Source organism: Colius striatus, chromosome 8 (genome assembly GCF_028858725.1).
Source record: "Colius striatus isolate bColStr4 chromosome 8, bColStr4.1.hap1, whole genome shotgun sequence".
NCBI lineage: Eukaryota > Metazoa > Chordata > Aves > Coliiformes > Coliidae > Colius > Colius striatus.
This window is the reverse complement of record NC_084766.1, coordinates 22,118,497-22,146,222: the sequence shown is the minus strand read 5'-3', so window position 1 is coordinate 22,146,222 and position 27,726 is coordinate 22,118,497. Positions and strand designations below refer to the sequence as shown.

Below are 27,726 nucleotides of genomic sequence, written 5' to 3'. Positions count from 1 at the left end.
AGATTCTTAATTCATCCTCTATTCTCCAATTATCCAAGAACTTTCCTCTGCAAGGTTCTGTTTCTGCACAGATCATGTGTGTGGTTGTTGCTGGCTCTGAGTGGGGAAGAGTGTGGTGCCTTACTAAGACTCTTCAGCAGCCTGGGCTGCAACTGGTTGAAAACAAACTTTTCGTATTTTGTCTTCATGCTGAACAAAACAGAAGACCAAACCTACCAAAGTGTCACTGCTCAACTGGGGAAGGATTTGGCTATAGTTGTGTGTGAAAGTGTAGAATTTTGCTTTAATGTTAGAAAATAACATAATAATTTCAGCATTATTTTATTTCAGTTTCTTTGTAGTAGAAGATCACATTTTACATGTAACCCAGGGATTGGTAACTAGAACATATACTGATGAACTCTGGAACATGGCCCTTTCCAAGATCATTGCAGTTCTTAGAACACATTCAGTAAGTGAGACATCTTTTCAGTACTGGCATTTAAATCACCTTCAGAGCTCTGTATGTTTAAAGCTGGGATAGTAACAAAGTGAAAAATTACACCTCTCAACTTTTATTTTCCTTGTGATTAAAAATTGCTCAGATTTGGGAGGGAGCCTGCCAAGCTTTTGTTTTTCCCAATAGTATCAGGCTGTGATCCACAGCCATGGGCTATTTGCATAATCCTCCACTGATTTACAACTCACTAGGTCTTCCAAACCTTCTCTTAGTCCAGTAGTTTAGAATATGCAGAGTTAATCTGCTGTTATTATTGCAATCCTTCCTCATTAGTCTCAACTGACCTCTTCATTAGATCAGATTGAATAGTTCAGTACTGAAAGCACCACCAGGAAATAGTTCCTAATTATCATTCCAAATGTAGTGTTTCCAAAATAAGCTCCAACAGCAAAACCCTTGGAGCTATCTCTGCAATGCTATAGTAGTAATATGTTTATGTTGAAGTAAAAGTATTAGAAAAATTCTGTACCAATGGAGTATTTCAGTGCATTCAAAGTGTGTCTCCTAAAGTTAATTTCTACCTTAGCTCAAGAAATGCAGAACAGCTGCATGCTATTTCTTATTCCCCTGTGAAAACCAGTGGAATACCATTGTTCACTCAGACTGACTGTAAATTACTTCTGAGTTTTCTATTGTTATAACTTTTACTATTGGAAAAAGTAGAACATTTTTGTCTTTCCCTTTTTAGTGTTTGCTAGAAGCAATTCCTTTATGCAATATTATTTTTGTTTATAGTACAATTGATCTTTAGTTAAAGGAATATTTTACATTTCGTGTATACTGAGAAAAATTGGAGAAAAAGTTCCATTTGCAGCTATAGTTTAATCATAGGACCTTTACTGATCAATGGTGCTTGAGATTTTCTCATATTTTAAATTTATTTAGAGTTTTGCGATAAATTGAAATATATTCAGCATTCTTTTAAGCTAAATACTTTGCAAGTTAATTGTCTAAATATGGATTTGTACACCTATGTAGGAATATGGTAATTTACTTCTTAACGTAATCTCTAAAGAACTCTTCAATGTCTTGTCATCTAGTTGGTTATTTCTTCTCAAAATGCATAACTCTCATCAAAACTAGTTCTATCACAAGCTCTTTCTAATGTCAGCCTAGTACAGACTAATGTTTAAATGAGTGTATGTTGTCTTATAAGGTATTGTAAACCAAACCCTTACTTTATTAAAATTTAACAAGAGCAAAAATTAAAGTGAAACTGACATATCTAGTCTGTAACTGATACTATATCCTCATGCTGCTTTAAAGTATTTTAATATAAATATTTTTTTAACTTTATGCAGTATTACACATAATGAAGCTGAGGTGAGAGCTGTAGCTGTATTAATCCACACCTCTGAAAATCAAATTCCCATCATTTAGTAGAGTAAATAATGTAATGTCTTGACTTTTTACCATCAAATTTGTCCATTGAACTCATTTAGAAAGTATTTTGTAGTGTTTTCCCCATACAGCTGGGAAAATGTCTGAGGTAGCACAACTGGTAGTACTTAGACCCAAGTTTAATGTTCAAAGGAACATCATGTGAAAACCTCTCTGATTTTGATTTAGCAAAGCATTTTGCTATGTGTTTATGTTCCACTGAAGTAAATGTAATTTGCTGATTTTTGAATCTCAATGCAACATATCGATAGTTACTGAATCTTATATTTTGGTTTATTTTTCCTCAGTTTTTATATTACTGATAGTTCATATAAAAATTTAACAAATACTTCTATGTAGCTGTACTAAGTGAAGACTAAGTTGTTTTTCACTAAGTCAGTTAGATAAAGGAATAAGGCTGGAGAGTTTTAACATTCTCTGCTAATATTCTTTGAATACCTATGTCCCCTCTTTTTAATCCTTTTAACAAAATAATAATTTCTCCCTTTCAGTCATATTGCAGTGATCCTGACCTTGTTCTGGAGCTGAAGAATCTCATTGTATTATTTGCTGATACTTTGCAGGTATATACCTATATATATTAATGGCTTAACTGAAATTCCTAGAGTCAGATTTTTTCTTTAAGTAAATGCAATGTTTTGGCTTTTTCCAAATCATATATGTGAATCATATATGTGAATCAAGAACAAAGTGACACAATAATATTTTTAACTATATGTATTTCTTGCCTTGGCTCTTCCTTTTCGGTATTATTAACTTAATATATGCATTCTGGGCTCTCCAGATAGCATTTAGTTGTTCATATCTACACAAAATTAATGTTAGCTTTTTAATTTTTGTGCATTGTTGCCTTTTATAAATACCTTAGTTCTGATTTTAAGCAAGGATAGCATTCCAGTTACCACTAACTCTAGCTGAAGGACTAAATGAACATCATTGGCAAGTAATCTTGCAGTATTTAACAGACTGGTAAAAAAAGATTAGTTACAAGCTTAACTAGCAAGTTAATATGTTATAGGGAATTGGGACAAATTTTTTCTTGAAAACTGAAAGCATATGGTAAGGTATTTAGTAAGGATATAATATATAATCTTGTAGTGGTATGTTTCAAGTAAAATAAATTGGTTTACAGAAGTGATAAGGTTGAATAAGTCTCATATCAGGTCCTGAAGTGATGTGTTAAGAATTGAGTTAATTAATTCTTGAATTATCTGTTCTTTTTGGTTTTATACTCTAGGGCTATGGTTTTCCTGTGAACCGACTATTTGATCTTTTATTTGAGATAAGAGAACAGTACAATGAAACACTTCTTAAAAAGTGGTCTGGATTGTTCAGGTTAGTATTTAAAAATATTCATACTTTTTGTATTGCAGCTATTGTTTTTTGTCTAATTTCAGTGGGTTTTGATAGAATTGTAATTCTGGAAGAATTGATTAACTTAGTATTGTCTATAAACTTTGGGTTGGATAGGACAAAGGCATTCATCATAGGTAGAAAAGTCATTGAGTACTGCTTCTGTAGTTATTAGAGAGAAGGAAAGTCTCCAAAGGGACAGTATTGGAGCAACATGCAGGAGAGAGATGTCTGTTTTTCTCGTTAGGAGCCTAATAAGTATAGGCTATTGCAATAGGACATTAGGTTCCTAATTTAGGTTGTGTTAAGGTTTACAGTTAGCTGATACGTGTGTCTACCTGGTAGACTACTGACATTGCCCGTATGTCTTCATGGGGTTTTTTTGATGCATATTGGTTTTCACTTGATTGAGTAAATTGTAAACTGAGGAATATGCCAGCCTGGGACTGTACTCCAAAGCCTGTTTGCAGATGAAGTATGATGTCTAAAAGTGCAGAAATGTGCATAAAATATGTGACATTTTATTATGGAAAACAAAGTTAAATTGACCACCAAACGTTCTCAAGCTCTCTAGATTCTTAGTGTAGTCATTTGACTAGCAAAAAACTCCAGAAGGTACTTAAATGCTTTGACTATATGCCTAGTTGAAGTTCTTTTAATCATCTCCATTGGTTACCCATAGCTCTGGTACCACCATGAGACACACACTCTTGAGAATCTCCTTTAGTGTAGGCAAGACGTAGGCTAACGTAATTACTAAGTATTTCATTACGGTTTACCCTGGTGTGGAATAGTTGACTTGGAGTTCCTCTGCTGTATTATGCTTTTAGTCATACATACTAAAACACTTTCAGCTATTTTTCTCTGTGATGATACACAGTATAAAGTTAGCACATATGAGGTAATTTCGAATATACCTAAAAATAGTTTGAATGTCTGAAATGATGATGATTGCAGCTTACAGCTTTTTGAAACTGGACACCTAATTGTGCTAGTAAAATTAATTTACATGTTTAAATACTGGAAAATACTATAAATAAGTTACATGTCCTGTATTTTTTCCCTTCCCTAACTAATTCGCCAGGGATATTTTTGAAGCAGACAATTACAGCCCTATTCCTGTAGTAAATGAAGAAGAATACAAAATAGTTATAAGCAAATTTCCTTTTCAAGATCCAGAACTCGATAAGGTAAGCAAAGGTTTTGTATTATTAAAGTTTTCAAAAATCTAATTAAAGACATTTGGGACAGTAATGCTTTTTATCATTAAAATACAATTAAAATTTGAAAAGCTATGCAGATTAAGGGGCTAAATCACCTTCTTTGTGTGTAATTATCTAGTCATAAGTAAATACGAAAATTAAAGCTTCAGTCATTTGCTCAGATGTTTGAGTGAATAATGAAGCCCATTGTTTTGTAAACAAATTAATAATACATTTTAATTGATATGGTCTATATGTGCTTATAATACGTTCTGTCTTTAGTTAAATTTCACTACAACTCGTTTGAATAACTCTTAGTGTATTATGTGCTGTAGGATTGCAAAAGTACGTGTAAAACAGGGATCGGTTAGAGACAGCAACTTCTATGTTTCACTTCTAAAGTTAATTATCTGTGTTTGAGTATGTGGAGCAAAATAAACATGAAGAGATTGGGAATAATTCTTCTGTACTAACATTCCATGGCATCACCCATTCTTTTACTACAAGCTCTTTCACAGAAAGGTGATTAATATGTTCTACTATTCAAATATGCTTTGGGTGATACAGATGAAGAAGTAACAAGCTCATGATGGAGTCTGTAGAAGAGAACTGAGTCTAAGAACTGCCGGACAGTAGGAATAACTGTTGTAGAGGGAAACTGGTTTATACATGATCCATCTGCAAAAGTAAAAAGATACTCTAATTCTATGGTTCATCAGGGATTTACCAAGCAAATGTAACAGCTGCATGTCCTTAATACAGTATTGCAGTGAAGATGAAAAGGTAAAGGTGGGGTTTCTGCTGAATTTTAAATAAGAATCCAGAGTATTTTCTGAATGCTTTTCTCCATCAAATTCAGTTACTTAGCCACAATAATGCTAAAATAAGATAAACACAATGGAAATCTTTTCCACTGCTGGAAATATACCATACTCAGGGTACTATTTATCATGATATATTTTGGTAATAAATTGCAGAGATTTTTACTGTGCACTAAATAATTTTATCTGCTATCCTCTCACTCTCTCTGTCTGATACATTGGCATGTGTGTGTGTGCATTGTGTGGGCTTGTGATTAATACAAAGCTTTGGCTCTTATTTTGCCAGAAGGGAAATGTATTAATTTTAATTTATATCTCAGAGAGGAATTTCTATTCCATAGTGAGTAGCACTTTTTGTAAATAATTTTATGAGCAGAATCTCACTGATACTTAGGTTTTGGACTAGCAAGCTTGAGAGTAAAGCAGGCAATCAGGTTGGATTCTGTTCTCAGCTCTTACCATTGACCAGCTGTGTGGTGCTGGTAAGTAACTTCACATCTCTCTGTCCCTGCTAATTCATATGTAAAGCAGGGAAAACAGTTTTTTACACGTCTCTGAAAAAAAGCTCTGAAACCTATGCATAAAGCAGAAGGATATCATTAGAACTAGGGCAGTTCTGAGGTGCTCTTTTCTTGTATCCTAGCAATTTTGAAACAGTTTGGTTGACTTAACTGAATTTAGCAGAGGGACAGAATTCTAAATGATAATTGAGTTCCTGAAAGTTTTGTTAGCTAGGCAGTGGACCAGAGAAGAAAGAATTGCTAAGTATTCTTGTTGAAAGAAGACTACAGTGTTACCTTGTGTGTTATTAGATGTCGGGGAATCCACATGGAGGGGAAACATTTCTAAATGTACCAACATTACTTCTCTTGGTTGCTGTTTATAATATCACCTACTTCACCTCTCTGTTGTTGCCTCAGGCTATAAGGTGCTGTGAGGTCCTATTGGGTGGGTTAATTTCATCTACATTTTGATGGTTTAAATATTTTTTTTTAAATAGATGTATAAGTTCAGACTAGTCTCTGAAGGAGCCTGTGTGGTTGATAAAGAGGAATAGACATCCCAGAGGGCTAATTCCATTTGATGCAACTCTGGTGCCTTTTGTAGATTAAAGAGAATTTCACCTTTGAAAATGTCTGTATCTCTCCATTCAACATAAAAAGAGAGGAATGTGAGTGTATGTCTCATTTTTAACTGTAGATTAGAGTGAATCACCATCACATTTTAAAGGTAAGTTTATCATAGGAGTTACTTGGTCTAAGTTAGCCAGAATTATGACCAGAACCTACTAGATATTTAACATAGCACATCTGATCTGACTGGACAAAATGGTCTTGTCTGAACTCTGCTGTTTGCGTTGGATGTGTCGAATTGTCATGATGTAATTATATAATCTAATTTTACTCCCTCTTTGTATTCAGAAGTGAAACAATTGGTTGTAGCTCTAGTTTCTTTTTCTTGCTTCCTACTCAAATAATAAGACAGAAAGTGTTGTGTCCTTTGTTGGCCAGATACCATAAAGGATAAAAAATTGGATTGTTGAATATATGAAGGTTGAGGCTTAAACCCTGTTGACAGAATATTGTCATGATTTGAAGTAGCTGTGTGTAATAGCACTTATTTCATCGATGAAAAATAGTTGCTTAAGTCAGGTGAACACTCATTTGAAGTAAATTTTATTGATTAAAAAAATGTTTGTCATCATTGTTGAATGACACAAAGGGCTGGTGCTTACACCATGTATTTTCTAATTTTAAATAAATAGGTATGATAGGAGAATGTCACAATAATCTCTTTGCCTTGGTTTTTTAATACAGAAATGTTAAACTGCTGTTGATCAATGCTTCATTTTTCTTTTTTTTTTTTTTAAAGAGAAATGAAACTCTCCAAGGATTATACTAATTGTTAATTATTTTGCTCATGCATTAGTCATAGAGTAAACAGAAAATTATTTGTTTTGCTGATTTTAAATATATTTAAATATATTAAATGCAGAAATGCCTATTTTGGTATATGTAGATTTGATTTAATTGAATTTATCTGTTTTTGTTGTCCCAAATGCAATATCAGCTCTAAAAGTGAAGTAAGAAGCATATTTTTTTTTCTTACAGAATACTAGTATTTTCTACATGTTATTCCGAATCGCTGAAAAGAATTTAAACTGCTTTGGTTTTGTGAAACATCAAAAGAAAGGAAATATATGCTAGTAAATACACATGCCTAAACATTCTCAAGACACTTTGAAAATCTCAGATGTACTTAATTTCTCAAAGCTTTTTTGTGTGCACTATTTTCTTTGTATTTTTGAATCTCTCATCTCATTTATCTCTGTCTTGTTCATTCAGAATGAAAGTAGCATGAGATCTGTTTTTAAATGTTTGTAAATTGCCTTCTACAGAGGGATCTTAAATTACATAAAGTCTCCAAACTTCATTGTGATTTAAATAAGTGATAAAGTTCTGTTTTGCTTATAAACTATTTAAATAGCTGTAGAAGTCAACTCAATACATGCTACTATCTGTATTTGATGAAAAACCAAAAAGCCTAAGATAGATAAAAGTATTGATAGTGTTAAATGGCTTTCCAATTGTTATGTTCAATACAAAACTTGCCTTAGAATCAGTTGCAAGTGTAAGATAGTATTATCTTTAATTTTCACAGCAATCCTTTCCAAAGAAGCTTCCAATGTCTCAGTCAGTGCCTCAGATTTATATCCAGGTTAAGGAATTTATTTATGCAAGCCTTAAGTTTTCAGAATCACTTCATCGCAGGTAAGCTTAAAATATCAAAAATGGGACTAAAAGGTAACCTGTAACTTCTAAGTGACCTAAGAATATTAAGTGAAAATATATTTTCTTGTGTACTTGCTAAATGTACTTGTTTCATAATTTCATCATAATTTACCTATATAATTTTTTATAGTTAATCTATGATTCTCAAAGCTAAAGCATATATTTCATGTGTGTGTGTGTGTATAATACATATTGTGTACATGTATGTCTGTATGGGTGACTGTAGCTTGGTATGTTAGGCAGTCTAAAGTACCACTGGACTTTTTTTAAACAGTATTGACTGGTATGCATAATCTGGAGATTTTATTTATTTTACAAAACATGTAAAATTTGAAAAATTAAGCTTTTACATTGACCATTTCAGAAATAATTATGTAGCATTCCTGATTACTTCCAGTGGTCTTTCACTTCTCAGCGCTTTGTTTCCTTAGCAAGGATTTTTCTGCAACAAAATATGCTGTCTCAATATTGATTCCCTCTTTCATCCCACTTTTATCTGATGGACAACATGAAAATTCTCCCATTTCCTTTCCTCTTGTGGCCTTCAAACGCTTAGTTCTAATTACATAAAGTAACATTAATAGATCTGAAATCTGGAAGGTATTTGTGGCCAGTCACCCACTTCTGCACTGTTAAAGATGTAAATTACTTGCTTTCACACATTCTTAATTGATACTGTTTATAATTTACACGTACTAATGAGTGCATGTTGACCTCCTTAGTAACTCATTAAACCCCACAAATAACTCTTTTCCAACTGCTGTGTCAATAAACATGTCCAGACTCTAAAAATAACAGATTTTGCTTCAGTGTTGAGATTCAGTTAATAGATAACTTAGTAAATGCAAGAGATATTCTGGGTGTTAGATCACAAAGGACTCAGAGCATCCAGAAATTAAATGCACATGAGGAATTGTTAGCCTGAAAACTTCCCTTTTCAGGGAAAAAAAGAAAAATGCTAAGTGTTACAGTCAAGGTATTATCATGTACAGCATAGTCATAAAAGTAATTTTTTTTTTCAGCTCAACAGAAATAGATGATATGCTCAGAAAATCTACAAATTTGCTGCTTACAAGAACTCTAAGTAGTTGTTTACAGAACCTAATTAAGAAACCTCATATAGGTTTAACAGAGGTAAGTTTTAAAACATATACTCAAAACTGTGTTTTTTAAGACAGTGCTAAAACTATTCATATAAATGTAGATACACTGTGGTATTAAGATTTATGTAAGAAAAAACAAACAGTATTTGCTTAAAATTTAAATTTAAACGTTAAAGATTAAATATATTTTAAAAATCAGTATCTATTGCATAAATAATAACAGTAGTGTTGGGTCTTGTTGAAAGTATATTTATACTGGGATGCCTTTTGAGAGAGAGAGATATGATAGTAAAAGAGTTCTGTTTCCTGTATGAAAAACAAAGTTTTGCAAGAAATAAGCCAAAGACTTGTACTTCTTTGGTTGCATACAAAGCAAGGTTCATGTCTTCTGCTCCTGTCTAGTAATTAGTAGCACATTGTAGAGGTTTTTTTTTTTCTTCCTATTAAAATAAAGGGGAGCCAGGCAGGGGGGAAATCTTTTTCACATTAACTGTGTAAAGTTTCAGAGTAAACATACCAAGAAATCTAAAATACCAAGTTCACTCTAATATATTAAACTTTTTCTATAGTAGTTGCGATTAAAATATTTTTAGGATTGTGCGTGTTGTTTCTTCATCAGGACTTTTAGTTTAAATTTATTTATTGGACAGCATAAGACAGGGTGAGACTGAATCATTCACTGCAGGTATGTGCAATGTCAGAAAGCAGTAGACCTACTAATACATTCTGAGAAGGACTTAGACTGTTGCTGTTAGAGCAGCGTTATGTCCTATTGAACTGTCTTTTTTAAACTGCAAGAACCTCTTGTGTGGATGAAATTAAGAAGAAGATAAGGAAAAAGCTCTGTAATTCTTATATTCCACATTAGTAAGACAAGCCATAGAGTTTTTCTGAGATGTAGTTTCTATGTTCTTGAAAATGGCAGAGGAATATTTTCAAGGATAGGAACATAAATTCATTAGTATTTTTTGAGGTGTTTCATTGACTTAATGTCAATATGTTTTTTTGAGAAAAATATTAAAAACAGAAAGCTTATTTTACCAAGCATTACATTAGTGTTCACTAAAACAGTATGCAGTTAGAATTAGGATATAATACACTGATATTTCAGTTATTATGCATTATGTATGTTGTCTAATTTGTCAACTGGATGTAACTGCAAGTCCTGCTTTTAAAAACATTTATATCGTACAAGCAGATTGTTACCATTGCTGGCAAAGAGGAGTTGACAACAATATTTTTTATATTCCCTAACTTCAGAATGCATCATTCTGCAGACAATACTGAGATTTATTTTTTTAATAGCAGTAATTATTTTTAAATCTTTTTGGTGGTAAAAATAGTGATTTACTTTTGACTATATATGTTCCTTTATTTTTCCTTTTTTAATTCTATAATATCAATTGGATTTATTTCACAGAGTAGGTGTCTGAAATCTTCATTTTTAAAATAGCATCATTTGTATGTAAACTGTGCTATTAATTCTTAGTGGTATTTGAAAACAAACGTGAAAATTAGTAGGTAGTAGGTGGTAACCTGAAATACTGTAATTAACTTCTAGTACCATTATTGCTGAAGGTATCTGTTTACAAAATCAAATGACAATGGGTGATACAAAAAGGGCTTTTACAAGAATTTATTGTCTCTTGTAGCTTGTTCAAATTATTATAAACACAACACACCTGGAACAAGCCTGCAAATACCTTGAGGATTTTATATCCAACATTACAAATATTTCACAAGTGACTGTTCACACTGCAAGACTGTATGGACTTTCTACATTTAAGGTATGGTATATGTCATTTATATGACCTTGTATGAAAATTCACATTAAAATCACAATACATGAAGCATTTTCGAAACAAAAGGGAGTGAGGGCAAAGCTGCACACTTTCTCATATTTTACTCTAAACCAATTTTGAACTCTTGAGAATTAAGTTGTAACGCTGAGCAGGTAAACACCGGGTTTCATATTGTTATTATGATCTGAAATATGTGAGTATGTGAGAAGCATCAGTATTCTCTTTCAGATGCATCTTTTATTAAGTTACCAAATGACAAGCTAAGCTTAACTGCACCAGAGTATTTCAGTCGATTAAGCTCCAGTTTGAGTAAAATCTCCCCTTTCTGAATGGAATCAAGCAAAAAGCCAAATTAGTTTTAACCTAAAACCTTTGTATTATCTATCTGGTTTTATTCTACAATAGAAATATTTTGTGGTGTATTTTCAAATTGTGTAATTTAGTAATACAAAAACAGTATTTAAAATGTGCTACAAAGCCTAAATTATTCCATTATCTTTTTAGAATTCATGTTAGATATACATGTCCTTTATATACACAATAATGTTTGTTCAAATGATTACTGAGAACTTGATTTTTTCTATTGTAAGACAGCTGATAATCTGTACAAGATGTATTGTCTCTGATGTTTTCAGAAACAGCAGAAGTACTTAAGCTTATATCTCAAAAAGTGAATGCATACTCAGCACAGACAATTGTAAATTCAGCAGTTAACATGGCAACATTTCCAAGCCAATATATATATATATATGGCTCCTCATCTCATTAGTAGATGGAATTCTCCTAGTTGTTCTTGTCTATACAAAAATTCAGGAGGATTTTTTAAAGAGAAAACTAAAGGAAAAATACCAAATGACTTGTATAGTCACATCTGATGTCCTTGTCAGAGCGAAAATTATACCCTCATCTGTGAAGTACCACTTGAGAAGCCTTAGTCCTTTTTCAGTTGTAAGGCAAACACATATGCTGTCTGCAGCAATTTTTCTCATTAACATCTTCTACACATAATATCAGCTAATTCAAAATGACTGAAATTTATCCCTAAGATAAATTAGTCAAAGTTCTGATCTTTACTCAGGCTGGTTTATGTCGTAATGACCCTAGTAAGCTCTAAACCATGATCCCAACAGCTGGATTTTCTGTGCTGGATGAAAAGATGGTTTGGTCTCAGGCCACTAAATAGCCCTGCACGAGGTGGTGGTTGAGCACCAGGTACTTCTTTAAAGCACCAGATGGTTGTGTGCATGAAAGAACAAAGTTTTGGTATTCCTATGCATAAAATATGGCAGAAATTATTTCATTCACCAAATCTGACTGAATAGCTTTTAAAATTTATAATAGAGCTTATGTGTGTGCTTGTGGGGTTGTGCTGTAAGTCATCTGGTGCATTGCCCCGTGGTCACTTGGAGCTTCCAGACAGAATTTTTTGAAAGAAAAAATCATCAGTGATTCCAAAGCAGCTGCAACTTGAACTTTAAGTATTTGGGGGTTTTTCAGTGTACACTGAAACAAAGAAGGATGATTTCTTGTATTTATAGGATAAAGAGGACTAATCCTATTGAAAGTAGTTCTGTTTTGTCTACTGAACTTTTTCTCTTGATGCAATATGTAGCCTATCCTATTGTAATATCCCCTCTGGCATAGATGTTAAAAGGCAGGTGAGGTCGAATAAGACATCATCATTGCAAGACACTTCATATTTCCAGTTGATTGCCAACAATTTTCCCATTAACTGTCATTTGTTTTGCTAAGGATTTAATGAGTAAGGCAAGACAGAAAGTCCCTGCCCTGCCAGTACTTTTACTGCATTTGCCCTATCCTTAATTTTGCCCTATCCTTAAGATCTAGGCTGCCTAGTTTGCTTATCGTGTACCTATAGAATCACAAGATACTATATCTGTGTTTAGTGAGCTTAGTATCTATGCACTATGGAAAAGAATGGAATGAATGTTGACAAACATAAGATTTTTTTTTTTAAGGTTTCTTTCTCATCTCTTTCCCTGGAGAACGTGTTAGCACAATGTCCTCCACTTAGAGTGGAAAATTCTTTTCTCGTTAATCCCTCTTCTTTTTACCTCTCTATTTTAATGAAAAACTGCTATCAGTTCCCCAACTGGGCCCTCACAGACTTTGGTATGTTCTACTGTTATTAAATTCATCTCCTGGTGGCAAATCATGTCACCTCCATTCTTTCCAAGGGGTCAAAAATCTCCTTTCGTTAGCAGCATCGATCACATGTACATTCCATGAGATGATCTTAGAAGTACACTGTATTTTTTTTTAATAGAAACCTTCAGAACTATTTCATTGCTACTATTTTAGAGGGCTGTTTTTCTTATTTTAGTTTTGTATAAAGGATGCAATTTTATGACATTACCAGTAAATAATTTCAATTGTTAAAAAGATACAACCATTCCATAAATTACTTTTATATAAACAAAGCCAAACCCAAACAAAAAATCTGTTTAGTTTTTTAACATTAAAATAGATAAAGTAAAATATAAATTAACCCAAATTAAATAAAATATTCTTGGAATCTAAGAAGAACACAAGACCAGGGGTTTTTATTAATTAATTTTATCTGCATTCTAACAATATCTTTGAATTCTGACAGTTACACACTGTTTTTTTCAGGATGCAAGGCATGCTGCAGAAGGAGAAATATACACAAAACTTAATCAAAAAATAGATGAATTTATTCAGATTGCTGATTATGATTGGACAATGTCTGAGTCAGATGGAAGAGCCAGTGGGTACTTAATGGACCTCATTAACTTTTTAAGAAGCACGTTTCAAGTTTTTACTCATTTACCTGTAAGTATTCAAAATTAAGTTTAATTTCAAACTGTTAGAGCATTGCTCTATTTTAAAATACTAAAATTTAGAAGGTAGATGTGGGTTTTTAAACTGTGCACATGCTGGAAGGTGTTTTTTTGTTTTTTTTTTTTTTTGCAGTACAGATGTATTTTCAGATGTATTTCAGTATGTTGATGATGCTTACCGATCATAATACTCAGAAAACACTTTCAGATACCTTAGTAATACTGTTAACAAGTTTACAAATAGTGGAAGTACTCATGCAGTTTCCTAGAGCATCAAATGGCCTTTTTAATTAACTGTCTTGGTTCATTACACACATGCATTGGTTCAAACAATGTAGAATTGGTGCAAATCCTACATTTGTGCATAAGATTATGGAGATCTTGGATTCTCCAAGGTTGTTTTTAGCTAAATGGCTTTGATCATAAAAAGTAATTTTATTCTAGTTAACTGAGCTTAATTGAAATGAGTCCTTGTTCATATTCAAATATATCCTGTGTTATTTTGTCTTGGGTAAAAGGGTATTGTTGACTTATTTTATTTACTAATTGTTTTGTTTCATTGTCTAATTTCCCCTTGTTTTAAGACAAAAAAGACTACTTCTAAATTGATTTATCATCATAATGCTTTATAGTTTTATAGGTCTGGAGTAACTTCAATTAGTCTTTCAAACTACTTCTACCTTTCGTCAGCTTGTCCTTGGTTGCTACTGTCACGCTGATGTCTGAGTGCTTTACCCATAAAGCGCTTTATCCATACAGTGTTTTACTTATATACATTATGTTGTGCCTATATGGAATAAGTCCTCAATGCATAGAAGGTTTTGGGACTCCTGACTGGACGTAAAAGATAATTTCTTTACATGCGCAGAAAGGTGTTGAAGTTGCTGGCATAGCTTGTTTATCTGGTCACATGTGAAAAGACCGTTGATCGTTTTTTGTACTGACTCAGACATAAGCCACTCAAATTGTATCATATAATACTGATGTGAATGTGACATGTGAGGCATGTGCTTCTCTGCCAAATCAGTTGAGTGTATTTTTGATAAAGAATAACAAGTTTGTTAGTTAAATTTGTTGTAACCACATACAAAGCATAGCTCCTCTGTGGTCATGTCCATGTAGGAGTGAAGGAATATGCAGCTCCTTGAAAGAGATGTACAGGAGTCTATCATGAACGCATGTTGTGTTACAGCTGTTCAGAAATGAAACAAAGACAGAATGAAGTAATGGAAAGAAGAAGCTATGGCATTAGGACTAGGAGACCAAGTCAACCTTTGAAGAAAGCTCATTCCTATGAAGAGATTATTCTGTAGTTTCAAACTCAGGCAGAATGTAGAACTATATGTTTAACTAGTTTGGTCTGGTCAGAGGGTTATTGTGATTTTTTACTTAACTTGTATATCATTCCCTATTCAGGCTTGGCCAACTATGGAAACATATAGTCGTCTGAACATTGTTGTGCATGAGATGTGGAGGTTTTATGAAAATGTGTATACAGTTTCATCATGGTGGTTATGGTTAGATTCTGATAGTGAGTTATTTTCATTAAGAGAAAATTTATAGTAAAAGCATTTTCAAAGATAGGCCCAGAATTAGATTCCATAGCTTATGAAATAGTGACTGCTTTCGGAGCTCTAAACTAAGCTAGATTCTCATATACAATAGTTCAGATTTGGAGTAGTTTTCATATTTATTGTCATTGATGGATTATTCCATTAAAGTCACAGTGTCATTTCCATAATAATTCTTGTATGTCTGACAGAAACATTCCACTGCTCCAGATAGTTTTTCAGATCCTTTCCTGTAATTAGAAATTAAAAAAACCCAAAAGTCCTAGCAACTTGCCATAATTTTAGTACAGAAAAGAGTGAGACAAGTGGAAGAATCTCTCTTCTTCCTGCTTTAGCATACCCCATCATGTTAGAGGGCACGGTAGGGCTAGAGGCACTAGTTGGCCACACTATATCTACGTAGTCTTGTTCAAGGTTGCTGACTTTTTCTAACATTGTTTCAAACTAACCTTCTTGTATAAGTGTTATAACAATTTTTTGTTGTGGTCATTGGGTTCCTCTCATTAGTCTTAATTTATTTGAGCTGTATATGTAAGCTGTGTAAATGCACAGGGATGTGTCTCCTTTTGTGCTTCCACGTGAGGCTATACCAAACTGTATTTCTGTACCAATGTAGACACAACTTTTTAAAAATACATCTCATAAATCTGTTTAATGTGTTTCATATTATTTTTATTCAAACATTAGAGGTATAAATCAAGTAGACTGCAATCTCAATTTTACTGAAGCTTCACACTTGATGACACAACTTTAGTTGGGATCTGATATCTCTGTTGAATCACTGGAAATGTCTCGTGTTTCTTGACCCATTTTTTTCCTCCTAAGTTTTACATCTTAGTTTTGTCCTCTCTGTTTGTTTGCTGTACTTAAGAAGCAGTTTTAGAAAGTAGCTTTATTCTACTTTTTCTATTTATGTTAAAATTTATTAATGGGTCATATTACATTTAGATTCTTACTGTCCTGATCTATTCACAGTCTTACTTGAAAGAAGTATGTTAACCATGTACAGAAAGCCTCTGTAAGCCAAGGTGGTAAACATGGCATTGGTTTTTTAACCTAAATGTTTTGTAATCTATTATATCTTATAATGTAAACTTTCTGAAAAAGCATACCAACAGATGCTTTGTCATTTGAAGTTTACTACTTTGGTATTTTGAATTCCTTATTACAGGAAAACATTTTCTTGCTGAGTTAGTATTTTTCAGATTATAATCTCTTTGTTAGACCTCAACAAAAACTATATAAATTCGTGGGTAAAAAAACCCCAAGGAATTATGTATCTGTAATTGTTTGTTTTGGAAGCTTTTCCTTACCTTTTATTGCTACCAAATTTTTATTCTTTTTTTTTTTTTTTTGATGTTGACAGTACATCTTAATTTTTTTGTTTTGATTGCCTTACTGGTTTCCTTCTCAGAATAACAACAATGACCATGCAGCTATGTCGGTAAGTAGATGCAAGATGAAGAAAAAGCATGTGAACTGAAAAACTATGAACTGCCTGCAGGCTTATTGCTTCAATTTTTAATCATTTAGTACAAATCCTTGTTTTACTTGCTGTGTACTTTGTGTGGTTGCATGCAGGGATCAGGTTAATGACTAACATTGAGTTTTCATACACTGGGACAGCAGCAACCCTTAAAACCTTGCAGAAGGTTGGTGGGATGTGTTTTTCATCCCGAGATAATTTAGAGGAGACTGAGACTCTTTTGGAAGAGAGGTCAGATATCAAAATGCAGCTATGAGACGTGCATACAGAATGAGGGTAGAATCATATAACAGAATAAATAGTCAGTGAAGGTCCCATCATTTCTCTGCTACATCTGTGTAGGGCCAAGGGAGTGTGTGTGCTCAATTAAAAAAAAAAATAAATCAGAAGATGATAGATTGCTTTTAAGGATTTTTCCACACCCTGATTATTTCAGTTCATCGATTTTTTTCTATAAGGAGTTTTTGATTTGGCATAAGCATTTCCATGATAATGATAGTGGTGAAATTAATATCATTTTGTTAAGAGTGGCTTCTGAATACTGATTTTCTGCTCTTTTACTAGTTTTTCCTAGTAATAGGATTTAATCTGGTTTACTTAAGCAGTGTACAGCATCAGATGCATACTATGGTGTTCACTATTTCAGTGAAGAATATCGTGTGGGAATAACAATGTGGGAATAATGTATTTGTTGCTACAATCTGGAAAGCAATGGACAGAATAGTAGCTCTGTGGATCTGGAACGAGGATCTACCAGTGCACTTCCAAGTTGTTAGGACCCTAGAGCACATTTAGTTACAAGTGAAGTTTTAGGAAGGGGGGTTATTTAATCTGTTACAAGAGAAGGATGGGGAGAGATATAGGGGCAGCCTACAACTTCTTGAAGAACAGATGCAAAGGTAATGGAGCCAAACTCTTCTTGGTAGAACTTGACAAATTCACATGTGGGTATGGTCACAGGTAGAAGCTTAAGAGGTGAAGTTTTGACATCAGGGTGAAAAATTTGCTTGAAGACGAGTAATGTGGTGTTGGAGGGGGTTACTCAGAGAGGCTGTTGAAGTTCCATCCTTGGTTGTTTTGAAGGCTTAGCCAGAAAAAGGGACAACAGACCTGAGCGAGTGTTGGCAATAGTTCTACTCCAAGTAGGAGGCTGGAATAAATGGCATTGGTGGTTTGTTTTGATGAACATTTCTATTATTTGAATACTGAGCTTCAAGTTGAACTGTCAAGCTAATAGGTGTTATGAGCACTAGAAATATTAAATATTAGTTTAAAAATTAAGTTCCTGTTAATGTTGAAGAGGTGTTAGTGTGTTGGTTATGTCATGACCAAGAACCAGCAGTTTCAGCAATGCAGAGCACAGAGGCTGTGTTGTTTTTGGAAGATTGTAATTGGAGTGTCATGACATGATTCTGGTTTTTAAAGTCAAAAGAATTTAGTCTGTTGTGATTATTTCTGTTTTCAGGTTCTTTAATATCTCATTTTAAGTTCATATTGTATTTTATAGTGCCATTAGATATTTTGAATCAAAAAGCAAACTACAATTTCATTATACAGCCATTTATATCTTTAAGTCAATTGGATGATCAAATTTGTTATTAAGAGCATGTATATTTTAGGGATTTTTTTAACAGTTACAGAAAAATATTACTTTCTATTTTCAAGTAAGTTAATTTTACATTATAGAGAGTGTGTGTATAAGTGTTTTTAATCTAAGTTCAGAATTAGCTGAACTTTTATTCTAGATAGGTGCTTTGTTAGTACAAAGTTAGTATTGGACAACTCTTTGGAAAATAATGAAAAGTTACAGTTACAAATTATTTTCAAATAGGTATTTTTTATTATTTCAGTAGAATTTGAGGCAGAGAGTGGGAGTAAAATTCTTTAAAATTCCATTACTTTTTGGAGTATATTTGTATTTTATCAATAGTACAAAAGTTGGATTTTAGTCATGATGTTAAATAGTATCATGTTTTACTCACTGTGATTCAGAAAATCTGCATGTTTAGTTTCTTTGCATTTTCAGAAAGTTTTTCATTGTGTGATTTCATATTGTTAAATTTATTCTTCAGCTTAACTTCTAAGATTTAACAGATAAGTTTTGTTATTTCCTTTTATGCTGAGGATAGCAGTTTGTGTTATTTTATTGGTTTTGTGATTGGCAGCAAAAGCCTAATTTCACAGCTTGCAGTGAGGGTGAAGGGGGTGGTGGTTTTCTGCCGCTATATTCAAGAACTGTCAATCAATAGCCTCCACAGGCTACTTAGAGAATGGGTTTCCTTACCGATTTCTCCCAATGCCGCTTCATGCCGTCTTTGATTGGCACAGCCTGGCAGGGAGGATGGATGAATCTGTCACTGGCCGGTTAATTGTGTTGCTGGTCTCAGCCTGACATTAGGTCTTTGACTCCTAAGTGGCTCGATACAAAACCAATTAGCAGATTGTAGTCATATTTCTCATTCTATATGCTTTGACTTTGTTGAATGCAGTCCATAAATCATATTGACTGACACCATAATGAATGATAAAAGCTGCTTTTGAGACAGCTAGCATGGGTCTTAGAAAGCAGGACTGCCAAGGTGCCGTGGAAGGATGCATATGGCTGACCCTTTGGGAATTTCCTAGGAGCCAAATGTCTCTTTGCCGCAATTGTTCTTAGGAGAAAAGCTTTTGGATCCTATAAAAAAGGATTTAATAAGTCAGCAGATTCTCTTTACAAGCTCCTTTGAAATATAAGAAGTTTGTCTAAGGGTTTTCTCTTTTTACAAACTTGTATTTCAGCAAAATGTGAAGGCTGGGTGAAAAAACAGTTGCCTTTAACACTGTTAGCAGGTGTTTTTCCTTATAGAATAGGGTCCTTGTTTCCTAAACTTTGCACTGGTTGAGAGGAAGAATAGGTTTTGTAGATAGCAGCAATTAGTGTAGGCACAGCAGAAATAGTGGTGTCTCCAAATGGGAGGCAACTGTAGGCCTGCTGAATCTCTGCATGCCATTGAATGTAGGTATTGAATTGCTACATACATTAACCATGGCCGCCCTGCCTTAGAAAAGAATAAAGAATAAACAAACTGACAAATAATAAACATTAAGAATGTTTTAAAACTTAAGATCTCTTTAATTCTGGAAAAGAAATATGTTGTCATGTTCACAAATCCTTAAATTTCCTCTTCAAAATGCATTATGAAAAAATGGCAGGGAATTGGTTAATTGGTGGATGGTGGAAATTTGGAGATAGATATTTAACTAGATCTCATTTGTCGAATATGAATTTAAATTCTGTTCTGTTCTGAGTATCATACATCCAATGTATTTTGAACTGGGAAGCACTGAATTTTGAAGAGGATAACAGTAAAGCTGACATTTTCCTCAGTTAAAATTCAGCCTTTTGGTTGATATACGTAGTAGCATCAAGGGTTTTTTTCTCTAGATTTAAGCAAATCAGATAATTGTACTGAGTAAGTAAAAGCTCTATATAGCAAGCTTCTATTATTTGTTGCTATATCATGTGAACAATAAGCCTGTAATCAAGTTTCATAGTTGGAAATAGTTTAAATGATAGGATGTTTCCATTTTATGAAATTTAAAAATAAACACTAAACATACATGTATTGATACTTATTTAAAGTCCAAGTGACTTTTACCATGTCATTTCTGTATTGTAACCATTATCTTGTGCTCCAGTACTATTGATATTTGCCAGATTGTAACAATCAACTGCAGATACTTGTTAGAAATATAAAATTATGTCTTTTATTTAAAATAATAGAGGAATACACATTGTTTGCATATAAAACAAACTGAATGTTAAAATTTTTCTTGACAACCTATTAATCTGGTTGAAGTTTTATTACATTATAGTGGCAGCATAAATAGGACATGGAGCTGATTTGATGGAGCAGTACATTAAACAGAGGTGCAGTAGTTGTTCCATCAAAATGACATTTCCATTAAGCATTTCAAATCTTCTACACTGTAATTAAATGAACTGTGGCCCATTGATTCCTCTTCTCACCTCCTTTATTCCTTCTTTTTTCCTTTTTTTTCACCTTTTCTCTTTTTTTCCACTCACATTGGCACTGTTCTGCTTGTGGAATAGAGCTGCATGTCTCCCAGTGTAATTACCGTTGGGTTTGGGAGACTTGTAAGCATGCTGTTCTTGCATTGTTTCTTACATTCCTTGTTGTCAGTTCATCTATTTTAATAAAAAATGTTATGTGTTTTTCTGAGACTTTCAATTAAGGAACTGACATCTCATTTCAGATATAAAGCTCCTAACACTTCAAGATGTCCTAATCCTAAAATGGCAAAAGCCATTTAATGTTTCAGTGCGACATGTGAGGAGAGTGAATGCTTTTAATTATATTGTTTACATCTTTCGTATGTTTCAACAAAGAACGGATTTCTAAAGTGCACAATGTTTAGGGCCAAATTTACTTTCTGTTATATAACTTACAAGAAAATCCAATGATACGAGCAAGTTGTCTTATTAGGACAAGATCTGGCTCTTCAAATGTTGGAGCACAACTTTCTAAACTTTTTGGGAAAGTAAACTTCCATACGTCCTTCTAATTTTTCATTGATTATGTATATTTCTGGGAGCCAGAAGTGAGTTGATCAACCTGAATTTGCAGGAAACTGATGGGGAACCATTGCTTTACAGAAATAGGTGTCATCACTTTACAGATAGACAGAGGTAAAATTATAGTAGTGTATGCTCCAGTAGGTGTATTTATGTAGTTGTAACATAATGTAATATAGATATCAGTAGAAAAGTATCGTTTAAGTACATGAAACTACAGAGATTTTTAATTGCATTTGAAAGCCAAGATCTCTCTTCTCTAAAAATTGCAGTGCTATGAATAGAATGGTGTCATCTAATAGGGTATCTGGTGTTAATTGGTTTTCATAATTAGTTATAAGGTAGAATTTTGATATTTTTCAGTTTTTCTGTACTAAATTTTTTATAATTTATTGAATTAATGTCTGATTTTGTGATTTTTTTGTCTAATATTTGGAAAATTGTCTTAATCACGTATACACTTTAAAGAGAAATTTTACTAACTAGATTATGATTGGAAAATCATTTCTGTTTTGTACAGCAGAGGGCTACATTTCATTTTGTAAGTAGTTGATTACTGACAGCACTGATTTATTAAGCATCTGAAAAGATGGTGGATAAGCATGACTATTTTAAATAATTTAGCAACAAGCTTTGAGATAAAATTCAAGCAATTAAAGTGCCAATAATTAGCACAACCTGTTTTGAGATATGCCTCAACTGAAAGCAATGGTTTTTGTTCATATGAAGTTTACTGGCTATTGTTTAAAATATGCAGCATGTTAAATTTCATGAGATTCTGGCTTTCATTCTCTTTGGGTAAAAAAAAATGAAATCAAATGAATGAACCTGTTCGTATACTTCAGCAACTTATATTGTTATTATTTTAGAAATGTCCTTGTGTTTTTGAAGACTATTGGACTTCTGGAAGAAATATCAATAATTCCATTAACAAATTGAATTGAGTTCACTGATTGATTTAATAGAAACAAGGCTAACAGGTCAAAGAAATAACAGCAAGTGTCATCTTTCTCTCAAATCTAAGTCCTGTATCATTAAGACTTTTGAGTGTATATTAAAATCAAATCAGATAATCAGTTCTTTAGTGACATGTAATTTGTTTCTATCTTAAAACTTGTTGCTTTTTTTACTAGGGAAAAGTGGCCCAAACAGCTTGCATGTCAGCCTGCCAGCATCTTTCAACATCCCTAATGCAGATGCTACTGGACAGTGAACTGAAACAAATAAGCATGGGAGCCATTCAGCAGTTTAATTTAGACGTGATACAATGTGAATGTAAGTAGATATTCTGGAATTCCTATCTATATCTATCTGAACACTGCAGAAAAAATTCTTTCATGTAAACTACATAGTGATCTTTTTCCATAGTCTGCTACAACTTTGTCTTAAAAAAACCCCAAACTATTACAGTACAGGTTTTTGTAAAGTATTTATGGGTAAGTATGTTAACATTGATGGGAGATATTTTATGTAACTTCTATTTTTAACTCAAATATCTGTTTCAAACATACATCTGTTGTTACTCCTAATGGAATCATAATCACTATATCCAGTAAAAGAACTATGGTCTAATAAAAAATAGACCACAACAATTACATAAATATTATGCTTTTTTGGTTGAGAAAAAGGTCAAATGTCTGAGAAACTTGAGGTTTCTCTCTTGAGTTCATTTATTATGATATGAATTTTAAATACGCTGTTACATAAGGTTTTCCTCCTTCCTAGAACTGCTTCTGCCTTACTGTGCAGAATAATAGTACTCCTTTAGTTAACCAAATGTTGTTTTCATTCTCACTGTTGAAAATATGGCATCAGAATTCTTTTATAAAACTGGTTCAATCCAGATTTAATTTCTTCATGTTTTACATGGAGTTCACAGCTGAGGATGAGCTCATGATCTGTATGAAGGAAGTTACTTCCATAACATTATTCTGTTAAGAACAGGTTTCTCATCGGTTTGTATAGTTGATGACTGAGATACAGTAAAAAGACTCACTAGCATTTTCTTCAGTGCATATTTTTAGATTCTTATGTGCTGTGTTTTCAATGTACCTTTCCTCTGATGTGTTTGAAACATGTATCTCAATGATTTTTGTGACAGTTGTAAAATGGGACATTTCTGCAAGTTGTATCCTGAGGTTTTTAGTTTGGACATATGAAAAAAATTGATGACTATTCAATTAGTAGCCACCTATGGGAAACTGGAAATTTGATTTCCAGCAATTTGGTTACCATCAGAAAGGGTTCTTATGGGAGTCCAGGGACAGAGTTAAGGGGCATTTTTGACATTTTAACCATATGCTTGTCTTTCCTTCCCATGCTTTATTAGTTGTATTCCTGCTAAACTCTGTAACAGGTAGAGTAGGCATCTTTCTGACAGTCCTGTATTTTACAGCCTTAAGGCCTTTCAGTGCATGGAATGAACTGACAGGATTATCAATGTCCAATTGAAAAAATATTTGTGATTGTAACATTGAAGTTTGTGTCATGATTGGACAAATTGACCAGACAGATGATGGTTTGACTTTAGTTACTTTTTACTTTCAGTGCACTTGATTTTATGAATTTAATAGTGTTCTTTTGAGGTAGATGAGTAGGACTATATGTATGTACGTTTGTGTAGTTTCCTAGGTACAAAAAAAGATCCTAGTTGTAAAAGCAGAAATCCCATAGTATTCATAATACCGACACCATAATTACTCATCTAGACAAGCTGAGTTGGTGCACCCACTAAACAGTCATCTGCCTTCTAAACAGATAGTTTAACATTGAAGAAAGCTTGCCCACTACTGTATTATTCTGTTTCTAATATTTAAAATACCATCTGTGAACGACACAGTACTTCACTACTCTGTACAGATTAACAATTCAGTGTTTTACTCGGGGATTTCCAGCAATACAGGGGATAAAATGTGTGCCTTACAGATGACTTTCAGAGTATGAACAGTATGTTCACAGCAAAGTAATGAGGTCTCACCAAGTCCAGCTGTCATCTGGTCTCTGAATTGTGGTGTTACATACCATCCTAATTTCTATTACTACTCTTTCTACTATCTTTAGTTGCTGCACAGTGGAAACTTCAATTAATGAAGAGATCTGAGTAGAGTTTTATCTCATAGCATTTCATTATTTTAAGATGAAAGTATGACATTAAGACAACATGTGTTATTACGTGGAGCTTTTGTACAATGCATATAGCATGGACAGCATATGGGAAACTTTGGCTCAAAATAAGAACATTTCAGAAAACTAGTAACTTAGAGTTTGAAAAATGCATTCTTTCTACCATTATGTAACTTCTAGCGTGGGCTGTACATATGTACATAGAATAAAGTTTGATTCTTCCTTTCTCCAAAGCTTTTAAAGCACATTACAAAGAAAAATAAAATGTTTTGTAAAGAAACCCTTGGAGTAGTTTAAAAGTAATTAAGGAAGCTTGTGAGAGATATTATGTTGCAACATATTATTGCAACAAATGCAACAATGCAACAAATGACATTTTACATTCTGTGGAATAAGGAGTCGACACAAGATGTTGCTCAGACTGCTTTGCTGCTGTGGTTTCATTCATAAGGTCCATCACAGGCACATTCCAGGCCTCACTGTGATGCTTGTGATTTATGTTCTTGCTCATCACCCTCCCCCAGCTTTATTCTTTGACACTTCAGAATACCAAGCAGGATCACAACCCTGGACTTTAGTGGGTCAAACTTTGGCCTTTTCAAGCAATTGCTAGGGGACATTCTGTGGGACAGGGTATTAGAAGGTAAAGGGGCCCAATATAGTTGGTCTGTTTTCAAGGATCACTTTTTCCAAGCTCAGGATCAGAGCATCCCAGTGGGTGGGAAATCAAGAAAGTGAGCCAGGAGATCCACACAGTAAACAGGGAACTGTTTGGCAAATTCAAGTAGAAGAAGAGAGTCTATAGATCATGGAAGGAAGGGATGGCCACTTGGGATGAATATAAGACTGTCGTCAGAGGATATTGGGAGTCAATTAGGAAAACTGGAACCTCATTGGAGTTGTGCCGTGCAAGGGAGGTCAGGAACAACAGGAAAAGCTTCTTCAAATACATTGCGGACAAAACTAACACTAGAGGCAATGTAGGCCCACTGTTGAATGAGGTGGGTACACTGGTGACAGAGGATACAGAGAAGGCAGAGTTACTGAATGCCTTCTTTGCTTCTGTCTATACTGCTGGAGACGATCCCGAGGAGCCAAAGGAGGAGTTTTGTTTGGTTGATGAGGACTGGGTCAAGGATCAGTTGAGCAATCTGGATGTACATAAATCTGTGGACCCTGATGGGATGCACCCACGGGTGCTGTGGGAGCTGGCGGAAGTCATTGCTAAACCATTCCCCATCATCTTTAGTAAGTCACGGAGAACAGGAGAGGTGTCTGAAGACTGGAGGAAAGCAAATGTCACTCCAGTCTTCAAAAAGGGCAAGAAGGAGGAGCCAGGTAGCTATAGCGTGGTCAGTCTCACCTCCATCCCTTGAAAGGTGATGGAACAAATTATCCTGGGTGCTGTCTTCAGGCATTTAAAGGACAAGAGAGTCATTAGAGGCAGTCAACATGGTTTTACCAAAGGGAAGTCATGTTTGACCAACCTGATAGTCTTTTATGTATATGTAACCAGGTAGATAGATGGTAGTGCAGTGGATGTGGTTTATCTCAGTTTCAGTAAAGCATTTGACACTGTCTCCCACAGCATCCTCATGGCAAAACTTAGAAAGTGTGGGCTGGATGATCAGGCAGTGAGGTGGACTGTGAACTGGTTGAAGGGAAGAAGGCAGAGAGCTGTGATCAATGGGGCAGGATCTAGTTGGAGGCCTGTATCTAGTGGAGTCCCTCGGATTGGTGTTGAGATAGGTACTGTTCAATATATTCATTAATGACCTTGATGAGGGAACAGAGGGCACTGTCAGCAAGTTTGCTGATGATACTAAACTTGGGGCAGTGGCTGACACACCAGAAGGCCGTGCTGCCATTCAGTGAGACCTGGACAGGCTGGAGAGTTGGACGGGGAGAAATTTAATGACATTTAACAAGGACAAGTGTAGAGTCTTGCATCTGGGAAAGAATAACCCCAGGTACAGGTACAGAGATTAGTGTAGGCGAAAGGGATCTAGGGGTCTTGGTGGACAGCAGGATGACCATGACCAGCAATGTGTCCTCATGGCCAAGAAGGCCAGTGGTATCCTGGGTGTATTAGAAGGGCTTTGGGCAGTAGGTTGGGAGAGATTCTCGCCTCCCTCTACTCAGACCTTGTGAGGTTGTATCTGGAATATTGTATCCAGTTCTGGGCTCCTCAGTTCAAGAAGGACGGGGAGCTGCTGAAGAGAGTTCAGTGCAGGGCCACAAAGATGATGAAGGAAGTGGAGCATCTCCCTTATGCTGAAAGGCTGAGGGAGCTGGGGCTCTTCAGCTTGGAGGAGACTGAGGGGTGACCTCATTAATGTTTACAAATATGTAAAGGGTGGTGTCAGGAGGGTGGACCCAGACTGTTCTTGATGATGGACAGTAACAGGACAAGGGTCAATGGGTACGAGCTGGAACATAAGAGGTTCCAAAGAAATACAAGGAAGAATTTCTTCACTGTGAGAGTAACAGGGCACTGCAACAGGCTGCCCAGATGGATTGCGGAGTCTCCTTCTCTGGAGACATTCAAAACCTACCTGGATGAATTCCTGTGTAATCTACTCTAGGTGCTCTGGCAGGGGGATTGGACTGGATGCTTAGAGTGTATGAATAATTCACAACTGTTGGGTAGTTCCTTACTGTATTGTATACATGGATTTGACATTTTATTTATGAACACATTGTATACTCAGATACATTTTGAACTAACAACTTATGTGAAATGCAGAAAGTTATGGACATCTAAACATATATTTTAAAAAACTCTTGGCAATATTCTAGGTACTTATGCTGATATTTAACATTGCATTTTTATTCTTTCTAGTATAAACTGGAAGAGATCCAAATAAAAGCAGGAAAATGTGATTATTTGTCAGATTTTTTTATTTTTTACTAAAAATCAAACAACAGTTCAACCAACAACCCAACAATCTATTAATGAGAAGCAATCTGTTAAAGGAAGTAAGTGCTGAAGTTCTTAGTCACAACAAATAGGTAGAAAGATAAGTGAACTTCCAAGAAAGGAAGGTGGAAGGAAAGGAGTTGATCTTGTGATGAACTCTGGGATTTCATTATCCTGCTATGCATTTCTATGCAAAGTACCTAACTTTAAGAAGAAAAGTAGAAAATCTGGAGTACCTGATACTTTTTCCTC

The 27,726-nt window shown here is 34.3% G+C and overlaps 1 protein-coding gene across 5 annotated transcripts in view; it reads left to right on the top strand.

Annotated features, from left to right (window-relative positions):
* The window catches only part of EXOC6 (exocyst complex component 6), a 91,450-nt gene that overhangs the window by 34,017 nt on the left and 29,707 nt on the right, over window positions 1-27,726 (top strand). For 3 of the 5 annotated variants that reach the window (XM_062001474.1, XM_062001475.1, XM_062001478.1), the window contains 9 exons: window positions 331-451; window positions 2,392-2,463; window positions 3,138-3,235; window positions 4,338-4,443; window positions 7,938-8,047; window positions 9,091-9,202; window positions 10,824-10,958; window positions 13,608-13,787; window positions 22,565-22,706. In XM_062001474.1, the coding sequence (XP_061857458.1) occupies window positions 331-451; window positions 2,392-2,463; window positions 3,138-3,235; window positions 4,338-4,443; window positions 7,938-8,047; window positions 9,091-9,202; window positions 10,824-10,958; window positions 13,608-13,787; window positions 22,565-22,706 (1,076 nt within the window). Of the gene's footprint in view, window positions 1-330; window positions 452-2,391; window positions 2,464-3,137; window positions 3,236-4,337; window positions 4,444-7,937; window positions 8,048-9,090; window positions 9,203-10,823; window positions 10,959-13,607; window positions 13,788-16,732; window positions 16,815-22,564; window positions 22,707-27,726 lie in introns of those variants that run through there. The other 2 variants (XM_062001473.1, XM_062001476.1) reach the window with 2 other exon arrangements.